Genomic DNA, 13142 nt, shown 5'->3' with positions numbered 1-13142 from the left:
AGAGTCTTACAAAGTGCAACCACTTAGTCCAGAAACATAGCCTATTTTATAATGTGCAGCAGAGTCAATGATCCAGTCCAACCTCTGAATCTATGCTTCTGTCATTCCTTGGCAGTGCCATACAATTGCTCTCTGTCTCTCATGAAACTCCACCAAATTTGACCATTTTGACCGTGTTTTTAGCTAAGCTAACAGTGGTGGCAAACACCAATGAAAGGCTAGCGTTCCTCACAAATGGCGCTGCTGTACCAACGACATCCCTTCGCATTCTCTGTCACTATCTGAGGTTACTCGCTTCCACTTTATGAGAGGCTGCCAGGTGGGGTAGTTTGCTAGCTTGCTTAGTTTAAATGGTTAGCTTACATCTTTATCAGAGGCAGCAAGTTAGCCTTTTGTGCTACTTTCCACAGGAAGCGTATTAGCTTGGCATGCTAACTTCCTCTTTACTGGATGAAACCAGGAAGTCTGGATATCTTGTTTCCACTTTTCAAGCAGAATATAGAATATAGAAGTTGAGGGAGTATTACAAACTACTTCAAATTGCATTCTTTATGAACGCCTGCTTTTAATTGTCATCCAGCCATGGTTACCCAAACAAAAGCTTAAAGCTGCAGCCAGTTTCCATTAAAATCTCCAAAAACAGTTTAAAACCTCTTTCGTAAACATTGGGAAAGGACACAATATTAAGTGTGGCAGTTCTGGGTCCACAGCTCATATAACTCAGCAACATATTCCTACACAATCTTCCAATATCTCACAATGAAAACACTGCAAAGACATGAAGCTGGCCGCCGAACAAAGGCTTGCTACCGCCTATCAAAACACACAGACAACTCAGAAACAGAAAGCACATGAGGCAGCGCACTTAAAGTGGAAAGTGATGTCATTAGATAAAAATGATGCTGTAAAATGGGGAAAAAAAGCACAAACTGGCAGACAACTAAGGTTTTCAGGAGAATGAGATGCTTTAATCTATTCCAGCTTCCAAGTCAGAGAAACACAGATTACATAAGAGCAGACCGCCGTGTATTCCTGGGCCTCCGAGTATGTGTGCAGTCACTGGCGGGGAGTTTTGGCTCACGGAAAGTTTGTCTGGATATCACACAAGTCTCTAAGTTACACTCAAACATACACAACTTAAACTGAAGAACTGCTGCAGCCAGAAGCACAAGGTCCCAGTGTATAGGCCAAGCTGAGAGCTGATGTAATCTTAGCAATGCAGAAAATAAAAATTCCTTTCAGTACTCGAGGAATATCTTTGAATCTGGCTTCACTTTGACTCAGTGAAGCCAGATTCAGCATGAGATTTATATCAGTGCATGCTTTGTCCAGGAGTCCATCTCTTTCAAAAACACTGGCCGAGGCTACTTTTCATGTTTCTGTCTCAAAGATTTCTGTAGACTTTCTTTTTTATACATAAAAGAAACAACATATTTGGATCTTAAATTAGAAAAACAACCAAGATAATCAGTTACTAATGACTGAAATATGAGGATTTGCTAACTTAAATGTGTTTTTTTCGAAAAAAGCAGGATTTAAAGTGAAATGGTTCTGACATTTCTTTGACTCGTGGGGAGAATGACGTGTGCGTAACATCATTTTTATTCCTCAGCCGAGCTGAAGACATGCTGTTTCTCATGTATGAGGGAAGCGCCGTGGAAGCAGTTCTCAGCAAAACAGACATTTGTTGGTCGTCATTTTGACCTCATATCAGCAACCACACATCTCACACCAAAGAAGGAAAGATGTCCCAGACAGTGAAGATACAGCGCACCTGTTATGATGATAAATGAATGATTTTCAGGTCATTTTGGCGGTTGAATGTTACGGCTCTTAAGTTACCACTGGGTGGTTTTAATGGTCGATACTGTGGATTTACACGTGCAGCTGCAGCGCAGCAGTTTAGCGAACCACGCGCCAAGTTTCCGATGCAAAGCCAGCTTCTGGTGAAATTTAGATTAAATGATCATTAAAACTGTCACTTGAGCCTGTCCTCATTGTTCCTCTCATGTGTTCACGGTAGCGTTACATCTAAGCCTCCTTTTGTCTAACAGTAATACTCATAAGTAGCTCCGTTTGCTAAACCCAGAGGGTCGTTTAACAACACTTTCCATCTGGATGACAGAAAAATAAATCCACTGCACAATATAAAATTTCCGATGCAGCAGATGTTTCCAAAAGCTGGACAGCTGCCACTGCGGAAACAGAAGTTGCAGCCGTTTATTTATTGTTTGGGGGCCTCAAACACTTTCAGAAGAGATTTTAAGTGTTGTTCGATGATTTTGTGAGGCGTCCAAACATTTTAACGCATGTCTATACAAACCCAGACTAAGTTTACCCAAACCCCAGTTAGCTTCTGGGCAAAGGCTACTGACTTTTAGACGAGGTCAACACGAGAAGCTGGGAGTGTTTCTGCAATAGATGATCTATGCAAACCAACCAAAACACTGAGTGACCCCCTCCCCCCCTCCAATGGTCAAAACCTTGGATTAAAACACAATTTACAACAAGAATACAAATATCTTAATAAAATGGCCAAACATCAACAAATGCTTTCATCTTTGCTTTAATTAAAGCGGACATATGATGGAGAAAAAAAATCTCCCTCTTCCCTCAAAATCTCTGCCTAACCTTAACTTCAGATGATGCTGCATTCAATGTCGCCCGGAAAACAGAAAATGTAAACTCTTTTCCTCTTGCTTTTTGCTTTACTGGGAACATAAAACCACCTGGTTAGAAGTACAGTTCGCTTCATTTAAACATGAGCTAATAATACTCCATCAATACTTTGGTTTATGTTTTATATCCCAACAAGGAAATGTGACGTCTTTGAATTTTACCAGGAGATAGGTAGATTTCCCATTTGTCATTGAATGCTCATCGGTACAGCACAACTGCTGTAGCTGCCGTGACATTAACAAACAAATAATGGCCATATTAGCAGTTCTTAGAGCAAAGACAAAGAATAAAGGAGCAACACTGAAGTTTATGGAGCTGATATATAAAGGAGGAATCACAACTTCTGCCAGTTTGGTGTGTGGTCTGAGCTCTCAGGCTATTCATGATATGCTCTCTCATGCCGTAATCATACGCTCCAAGGGTTACTGAGTACTACAAATCTCAATGGAGACGGATCCTGAGGACCAGAGGGAGGGAGTGAAGGTAAGCGGGTCACTTCACACCCTAAAAATTATCCGCTTGAATGGAGAGGCGTGAATTAATGGTTGAAAAACAAGCTGCTGAGCGGTCTCTCTGTGTTGGGGCTCTTTATATCGCTCTGTAGTAAGTTAATGCGACTTTAACTGTGTAATTTTACCCCGATTAAAGCTTAAATGCTTAATAAAAGCACAAAATGTTAGTTTAAAATGAAGCACTTGTAGACTCCTGCTCATTTCTGCATGGCAAAGTTGTGAGATGTGCGAGGACTCAGCAGGTAGGTCTGCTGTGATGGCTTATTCCTGAACTTTGGTGTATGAGAGCCCACTGAGCACCGTGGCAGCTTGAGAAAAAAGGGCATAACATACATATCTCCTTTAAAAAGCAGACCTAAATGGAGGGAGGGTGATTGTTTCCAGTCTCTCTTTCACTGAGCTGCATACCAGACAGCTGTTTTACTGCACCACACATGCAATTACCAAAAAAGACGACCACTTGAGAGGCTGCAGGGCGATCATCAAAGTTCTTGCTATATCTGCATGTTCCACAGTCACACAAACTGTTAAGATGTGTGAAAGTTTTTTTTGTTAAATTGTAGAAAATAGCAGCACACAAGACATCTAAAAGTGGTGCTTCCCATTCGCACCATGATGCTGCACACTGAACCGACTGAGCAAACACCCGAGGAGGAGAAGAAAGACCACAGAGAAGGAAAAGAAAACCCCGCCCACAGTAAAACACGGTGGAGGTTCTATCATGCTGTGGGGTTATCATGCTGTGTCAAATCAAAAGCTAACCAAGACGTTTTAGAGCTAAATATACTACAGGGTCCGAAAACTAGGTGAAGCTCTTGTGTTTCTCAGCAGGTCAGTGATCAGAAGCAACCAGCAGAACAAAAGCAGGTATATTAAGATTAAGATTCCTGAACTAAACTCTTTCTCCGGGAGAGCTACACAATCATTCCGTAGTAGTTTCCAAAGACTCTGGTTTACCTTTTTCTTTTCCACGTTTAGTTTCCTTCTGCTCGCTTATCAGATTATTCAGATGAAAATAAATCACCTCATCTGGATCATTTCTCTCAATCTTTTCCAGGTAAAAGGATGTTCGGGTGGGAGGCCTGAGGAAAACTGGGCTAAACCTCAGTTTTGGGTTGCAGGTCCTAAAAATGTGGTTTAAAACAACAGTTATTTGTAACTGAGAGGGGGGGGGGATTACCCTAACTGCTGTTTTAATTTACAAATCAGCTTCTGAGAGTTTCGCCCTGAAGGAAAATGTACTTTTTATATCAAAATGACATCTTAGATACCCCCTAAAATACAAATTTGGTGTTTTTCGGGGCAGTACCTCTGCAGGGTGGATGCAGGTTGCCATGGAGCTTTGAACCCGGTCAGCCAGCAGCCTTTCCCTGCATCACATCCACAGCTCTGCCCAACATGAGAGGTGGCTGCCCCACCTTCTCATCTTTCCACAGAAAGTATTTACGAGGAGAATAAAAATACAGTCCGTTGGGATCCGTGTTTATAGCCACAGCCATGAATTCAGGAAGCACGTGCATAACTTGATGCCATCATAGATGCCTTTTGTCATCTTCTATTGGTCAGAGCTGTGCTGTCACACCGGCGGCAGCTGCCTGCGCCAGTGGGCAAAAAACAAATCTGAGCTTAAACTCGCCACAAACAGAGAGCATCTGATCAGGGTGATCACATGAAACAACAACAACAGACTCACACCACACGTGCTGCAAACACGCGCAGCTCCAAACTCTGCAGCAGCAGCTGGACAGACAACAGAGAAGCCAGGCGATCGTTGCGTTTCTCCTGAGTTTCCAGCAGCTTTCATCACATTCACAGCGAATGAAACGCTAAAAACGAGCCGCCACCATCAACACATTTACCGCGTGACGTTTCCATGAACAGATTCACCTGTTTAGAAACCAGGTAAACACATAAAAAACACTTTATTCAGGCCTGTCTGCGCATCTCCAGCGCTGAAGTGCTTTAAAAGGAGCTTTTAAAAGAGAGCTCTTACCGGCTGCTGCCTCTTTGTGCGGATAATTCCGTTTCTGTGATCATCAGTCGCGCGTCTCACGGACACAAATCTCTACCTCGCTTCCATGTGCTCGCGACCAGGGGCCACGCGCTCACGGGAGAGTTCTGGATACGGCTTCTGACGTCACGGCTAGACTGGAAAGCGAGTCGGAAAAAAACGCCACGATACAGGTTATTTTGAAACGTTATCACGTGAGACTTAACTGTGTAGAGACCCGCTAAGAGGATGATATTTTATTAGTTTGTCATTATTTTTTCTAAAGCTATTCAAAGAGGTTCGTGCTAAAACACATTTGGACTGTGCAAAAGTCTGCAGAGGAGAGTTGAATGAATGTGGAACACATCAAGGCTTTTAGCTTGTACGCACCTGTACTCAAATCTTCACAGAATCAGAAACAGAGGAGCCAACTTTCCTGCACACTGGTGTTTAATCATACAAGTAGTCTTATGCTTTCCAGGTTTTTAAAAGCAATGCTTATGAAAAGGGCCGAGAAGGTGTGTTTATGTGTGACAACTGGTGCTACAGTGGGCAGAAACCCCCTTTTGGTGCACAGAAATGGTCAAATCTGACCACTCTGCTGAGAAGATTTATTGGAAAACCGTCTCTCATGCATGGATCCGCTTACCTCGTCTCCTTTACAAACTCACTCTCACATGCATGCTCAAGAGAAATGTCCCGACTTTAACTCAGTGGTCTGAGGAAGAAGGTGCCTCACCCCAGTATCACCCCTCCCACAGTAAAGAAAAACACTTTATTCAATAGTTAATCAGCTAAGTGGCAGCTGCACCCACACTTTGCCTCCTTTATGTGTATCAGGTCACAGCAGAGTTGTGGTGAAATGTTTGAGAAGTGTCTTTTCATGGCAAGAACAAGGACACAAATTCAAGAAAACATTTTATATTTCAAAAAGAATCTAGGAACATAATGCAAAAACCAAACAGTGGGTCTGAACATCCAGACAATTGAGAAAATACATTTTCTTAGGAAATATTATATACAAAAAACATAAAAATTTATATTTTAGTTTGAGCCCCAAACAAGGACGGCCCAATTTTTAACGTTTTATTAATAAAAATAAACTTTTAAATATTTAATCCACCCATAACTTCAGCTGAGGCAGTTTTAACATTGAAATCAAACAAGATTCCAAACAACTGAATCCATTTTTGCATTTGCATGCAACAACAATAACTGTACATCAAGTCTCGAAATTGCATTAAGAAGAAAAAAAAAAAAAGTCTGAATTCAAACTTTAAGCACGAGAGCCCTGCAGCCGTGCGAGTCTCTGCTTTAAAAGTTCACTTTTCCTCCTCAGCTGCTCTTTGAGCGAGACGAGTCTCTGTTCATCCGACTGCATGCTGTAGATGCACTCCGTGGCTTTCTTCAGGATCACCACTTTGGCCGCCTTCTCGTTGTTGGCCACCTCTGGGATCTCATCTCGCAGGGCGAAGAAGCTCAGCTTGAGCTCGTTCCTCCTTTGGCGCTCCAGAACGTTATGAGTCCTTCTCTTGTCATAGTCCTCAGAGTCGGACGTCCGGGGGCTTGAACACTTGCGGTTGCTGCTGATCTGTTTGAGGACCCTGCTGTGGCCGCCGCCTCCCCCCCCTCCCCCTCCGCTGATGCTCTCCAGCTTCAGCCTCTTGACAGCCGGCTGCTCGTGCCTCATGGATGGATGAGCGGCGTAATTGTGCTGGTGGGTGGAGACGTGGCACCTCTTCAGCACGAGCGGGCTGGGATGCCTGGTCTCTTGTGGGCTGGGGTCACACCGTTTCACCGCGTGCCTCTTCTCCACCGTCACCACGTCTATCTCCTCCTCTTCCTCCTGGTCCTCTTCATCATCATCATCATCGTCGTCATCATCGTCATCTTCTACAACAAGAAAAAAGAAAAACCAGTCAGGGGGGTAATTATCACTTTGAAAGCATGTCAGTGTGAAGACATTTCAATCCCTCCACATGAGTTCTTACATTCAGCCCCCCACCACCACCACCTCCCCAGCTAATCACAGCAGTCTGACATAACATGGGTGGGGGCAGCATGCATCAACTCCAGCAAGATTCTACCTCATTTTGTCCATAATAGTGTAAAAAGGTGATCCGTGTCATGCACATTCAGCAAAAACATTTCTTTTCTCATGAAATCTGCACGATATCTTTCAATTCATCTGGACTGTTGCTTGTTTTTAAATTCATTTAAATCATTTTATTTGTTTCTCTTTATATTCTTTTATGCATTTTTAATGCTTCTTCCACTCCCTGCTGCAATGCTTTTACTTTATGTGAAGCACTTTGAACTGTTTTGCACTTGAAATGTGCTTACACAAATACATTTGATAATGATTTTGAAAAGGAAGAAAAAGAACACGAGTGTAAATGTACAGAGGGGTGTGTCCGCGGGAGGAATCCACGCTGAGCTCACCTGAGTCACTGCAGCTGCTGCTGCTGCCGCTGTTGGGCGGCGTGTCCAGCCGCAGCTCCTCGCCGCGCCGCGTCTCCGCGCTCTGCTTGGGCGTCTCCGCCATCGGATACGGGAAAACCACAGACGGGTCGATGCACTCCGACGCGGACGTGTTCAGGTCTTGCAGGTAGCTGCTGTTAAGCTTCCACGCGGCGGCGGCGGCGGCCGCGGCGACACCGGCGGGGTCCACGCCGTCCCCGGCCGCCGGCTCCTTCCGCGCGGCGTGCAGGGAGGCGAGCCGCTCGGAGACCACCTTCTTCAGCTTGGCGGCGGCGGAGAAGCCGCTCCACATGCAGTCCTGGATCACGATGGACTTGACGAAGGTTTGGGAGTAGTCGGCGTCGCAGATGATGCTCTGGTTGACCACGTCGTCCCCCAGGAACTCCGTCACCATCTCCAGCTGATCCGCCGTGGAGGGGAAGAGGCTGGACAGGGACGGCCGGCGGCTGGGGGAGAGGGGAGGGGTCGGCAGCAGTTCAAATTTCTTCCAGATGTCTTCGCTCGGTGCCGGAGGCTGAAGCTGCTGAGGGTAGAAATCCTCCTCCTCGTTGTCATAGTAAAAATAGGGCTGCAGAGAGTCGTAGTCGTAGTCATAATTCTTACTCGCCAAACCCGAATTCAGCGGCATGTTGAACCTTCTGATGGAGCTGGTTGAGGAGATAATACAAAAAAAATTATTATTAGTGGCTTGGAGAAGGTGTGGCGGCTCAGAGCAGACAGCTGCTTGGCACCGATCCTGCAACATTAAGTGTAAGCAGGATCACATGGTCACAAGCTCCAAAACATCGATGTTCACGCACCGCATGCATGCGCCGGTGCTGCTGCAGCAGGTGCTCACGCGCAAAACCGGGAACAGACAGGAAAAGAAGTGCAAGAGGGGGGTGGGGGGGGGATATCCGCCTCCACTGCTCCGCTCCTGACGCTAAACTAACACGTTTCACCCCAAACTGCCGCGGGAAGCAGGAAAAAAACGCGCTCCCTGCGCTTACCTTTGAGATTTTCAAACTGCGGCCGAGAGGAGACGCAAAAAAAGAGGCGCAAAAAAAGGGCAGCAAAGTTATTCCACTGCGACGGGAACATTAAATCCTTCCACGGCTGGCGGTCAGGCTGTCTGAAGCATGCATGCAGAGTTGAGGCTGCAGCAGCGACTCGCTGAGGACGACGCGCAGTCTGTCATCGGTGGCGTGAAACTCACAGCTGAGCGCTCCGCCGGCTGCATTAAAAATCGACCGCAGCACTCCTGTATCCTTCCGCCCACATTTTCCCGCGAAGCGGCACTGGAGATATAGCCCAGCCTGAAGGTGTTTCTGCTCCTGCGGCCGGCGGCCACCTTCACACTCCGGTCATTTACACTCACACTCGGAACACTTTGTTCAAATGGCGTTTTTTTTCGGCCACTTGCTGCTATATTTCGCGGTGGTTTTGTTTTTAATTACGCCGGGTCCTTTTACAGGAGTAGTGGGAGGGGTCATAGTAGAGTATTGACGGCGTGCACTAAATACAAATGGAAGTAGTAGTGACAGGCTGGATGTTATTTTACTACCACCCCGCCAAAAGTACACAGATTCATTCAGTCTGCTGGCTTCTGCTGCTAAAGAACACAGAAAAATAACACCACACAGATGCATTAATAATTCCGTTTTATAATAACCACAGCGTTGCTTGCTTGTTTTTTTTTTTGTTGTTTTTTTTGTTTTTTAAGCCCTTCTAAATAACAAATGTATGCAGATGTGATAAACGCAACATGTCAGTTATGAGCCTTTTGGTTCAACGCAAAAAGCTCCCAGGTGCGGAGGCTTACCTCGGCCTGTCTGCGGCCACTGACAGCTCCGAACCACCGGCTGAAACGGGGGATTTCTACAACATTAAATAACTGTTTGGGAGTATATGTTCAAATGCACACGCTTAATCAAACTGCTGTCCGAGTAATGGACTTGGTTTCTGAGTTGAACAGATTGGCACTAATTAACAACAGGAAGGAAGCAATTAAAGGAATCAGATGGGTACCGCAGATGGATGCGGGAGTCCTCCGCGTTGAACGGACTCTGAGCGCCCTCTGCTGTTTCAGGGGCGCCAGGACAGGGGCGGCAGCCAGGTGGGTGCAGGGTCACAGCTGAGGGGTGAACCCAAACTGCCCCAATCATGCGTCCACTGAGGGATTATGTTATTAAGAGCAGATAAAAGGAAATGGAGATGGATTCGGTGACAAAACAATCCGCTGCGGTGGGTTAGTGGGTCACTTTGTCAGAGGTTTGACACAGTCAGCTGCCCTTAAATGGAGCTGGCTAAAACATATCAAATCATATCAAATTTATTCATATAGCATATTTCATGTACAGAACAGTTCAAAGTGCTTCACATAAAATAAAAGCATTGCAGCAGGGAGTGGAATAAGCATTAAAAATACATAAAATAATATAAAGAGAAACAAATAAAATCATTTAAATGAATTTAAAAACAAGCAACAGTCCAGATAAGTTCAAAGATATCGTGCAGATTTCATGCATAGACACATGAGAAAAGAAATGTTTTTAACATGGATTTAAAAATGTCTCCATTTGGTGAAAGTTTAATCTCCACTGGCAGTTTGTTCCACTTGTTTGCAGCATAACAGCTAAATGCTGCTTCTCCATGTTTAGTCTGGACTCTGGACTGGACCAGCTGACCTGAGTCCTTGGATCTAAGAGCTCTGCTGGGTTTATATTCTCTGAACAGATCACAGATGTGTTTTTCGGCCTAAACCGTTCTGGGATTTTATGGATATTTTATGGATTTGGGACATATGATCAAGTGCAATCATCTCAGTTGGTTCAGCTTTTCTCTTACATTTTGTAATGTATCATGAATCTATATTTGTAAAGGTAAAATAAACATAATTATCTTTCCTTTGTCCTCAGTCACTTACAGCCTCACTGACACCAGTTGCAACCCGTAACTCAGAATATTGCTTTGCATCGGCGAGTGCTGCTTTTAGATGCTTGATGAGCAGCGATGTGGCAATAAAAGATTAAAGTGCCCCAATCATAAATGCCCTGTGGTTTAACAGTACTCTCCCATCTTTAATGTGCTCCCTAAGGGACCAGTGGTATTTACAAATTGTCTCTTAACTTCTGCTGCTTGACTTCAGCACTAAGTTATCGTGAAATTGAAATTAGCCCAGAAGATGTGCAGATGCCGCAGCCGGTATTTACTTACCCCCTTTATAATGAGACAGCTACATAGCTGAAATATGCGTTCACACAAAATCTATCTGTATCTATACACTGTGACGAATTGCTGTATATATTTATGGTGGATTTACAACAGTATCTTACTGTATTTTACAATAATTGTAAAATACTGTTGAATATTCATCCCTCACATGTACATTAACAGTTAAATCAGTCATTTAACATTTACCAGTAGATAACTGTAATTTAACAGCATAAAACAGTATTTGTAGTTCTCTTACTGCCATATACCAGTGTTGTGTAAAGTACTGAAATCTCACACTGAAGTAAAAGTATAGGTACCCCTCCAAAATATAACTTTGGTAAAAGTCCAAGTCACTGACTGAAATGTTACTTGAGTTAAAGTCTTAAAGTATCCGAAACGTCTTGTACTTAAGTATGAGAATTACTGTAAAAATAGATGTACTTAAGTAATGTAATGAAAAGTAGAAGTAAAAAGTAAACATTTTTTATATTTTGGTAAACTTTGAAGGTCAAATACACTTAAAATCTGCACACAACCATGTGCAGGCAAAGTTTAGACCAGGTTTAGACAGAAAATACAAACTTTGTGAACCTTTAAGTTTTTCTTCTTCAAGTAAGGTCAGTGCTGAAAATGAGGCGTACATTACACCATTAAGAAAAAAATGAAACAAAAGAGGCTGCTACTGTTATTGCCATCATTATAAACAAAATTTAAAGAAAAAAATAGGAGAAAACTGAAGCTTATCTGGCAGCTGAAGAGGGAGTCCAGTTTGAAACCCCTTTTGTAAACCTTTCTAAAAAATAAATAAAATAACTCAGTACAGAAAATGCAGCCAACATCACCAAGAAAAAAAGCTGTTACGATTACTGTACTTCACAAGCTATAGGAGGTGCACACACAACCGGCCATTATACAAAAGAAAAAAAGAAACTGCAGCTTATCTGGCATCTGAAGAGGAAGACCTTTTTTGTAAAACTACCTTAAAACCTAAAAAAGGGCAGTTTCTGTAAGATAGAATTTCCACGTCTTTGGGCAGGCAGAACATGCATGGGGTCAAAACACTGTTGCGTTTTTTTTCTCTCTCGCTCTCTCTCTAACTAAACCGAACAATGAAAATGTATTGGAGTAAAAGTATGCAATTAAGTTCGGAAATATAGTGAAGTAAAAGTGAAAGTTGTCAAAAAATTTTAAACTCGAGGAAAGTACAAAGTATTCCAAAATATACTTAAGTACAGTAGTGAAGTATTTTTACTTTATACTACACAACACTGCCATATACTATAATCCAAAATACATTATTATACTGTTAAATAAATCACGGTAGATGCGCTATCCTACAGTCATGTACTGTAATCCAAAAAACAGTATTATACTGCTTGATAAATAACAGTAGTTGCACCATAAAATAACTAAAACACCTACCGTTATTCTACGGTCATATACTGTAATCCACAAAACGGTAATATACTGTTAAAATAAATAACAGTAAAATCCCTGCTGCCAGTATTTTACGGGGAAATTCTTTACAGAGTAGAGCTGGACATCTGTTATCTTTGCCAGTTTCTTCTTATCAGCTGGAGCCTCATCAGGTTCCTTTTGATTATGAAATTAAGTCTTTCGCTTAATCTTCCTATTAATCTAATCCCTTAAATGTTTCAGAAGCCATATTTGCCAAATTGCTGCAATATGTTTGGAGGAAAGTAGGAGGCTGTAGATGATTTGAGTAAAGCATGACCTCCTCGACTCTTCTCATGCTCAACCCTTCAGTGAGCACGCCTTTGCCATCCTGGGACAAAACATCTAACCTGCAGCATCTGTGTGCATCTCAGAGCAGATTCAGAAGTGCTATGCAGACTGAAAAGAGTCTGGATATTCCCTCACTACACTGCTATTTACAAGCCAAGAAATGACTGTTTTCCATTTAAAAAAAGTTGGATGTTTTTGCCCTTTTTGCAGTTTGAAGTGAAATTCAGTTTAAAACACGTCCCTTTTTAGCCCAATCTTAAATGTATCTACTGAAAGGCGATGAAAGAGTTAAAGAGTCTGCTTCGTGTTGGAAATACAGACACATTGACTGTATTTTAAAACTCGATGTATTTCTCTATGAAGCTTTCTCAGACGTCCATGTCACTGATCGTACGATGCTTATTTCTTTATACATACATTTAATTTGTTTCATGATTTCTTCTCTTAAATCACTTTTATGGGTTTGTGAGGGCGCGGTGGCGTGGCGGTTGGCACCGCCGCCTCACAGCAGAGGGTTCCAGGTTCGATCCCCACCCGGG

At 43.2% G+C, this 13142-nt stretch overlaps 1 protein-coding gene across 1 annotated transcript; it reads right to left on the bottom strand.

The window, feature by feature from the left end:
• Window positions 1-6086: 6086 nt before the first annotated feature.
• LOC142369722 (transcriptional regulator Myc-like) lies at window positions 6087-8866 on the bottom strand. Its single transcript, XM_075452064.1, has 3 exons — window positions 8652-8866; window positions 7624-8309; window positions 6087-7074 (listed from the first exon to the last, which is right to left on the bottom strand). The coding sequence occupies exons 2-3, from the start codon at window positions 8288-8290 to the stop codon at window positions 6458-6460; spliced, it is 1284 nt and encodes a 427-aa protein (XP_075308179.1). The 5' UTR covers window positions 8291-8309; window positions 8652-8866; the 3' UTR covers window positions 6087-6457.
• Window positions 8867-13142: the final 4276 nt, after the last annotated feature.

Source organism: Odontesthes bonariensis, chromosome 20 (genome assembly GCF_027942865.1).
Source record: "Odontesthes bonariensis isolate fOdoBon6 chromosome 20, fOdoBon6.hap1, whole genome shotgun sequence".
NCBI lineage: Eukaryota > Metazoa > Chordata > Actinopteri > Atheriniformes > Atherinopsidae > Odontesthes > Odontesthes bonariensis.
Note: the sequence above shows the minus strand (reverse complement) of the source record. Positions and strands in the feature narration are given on the sequence as shown.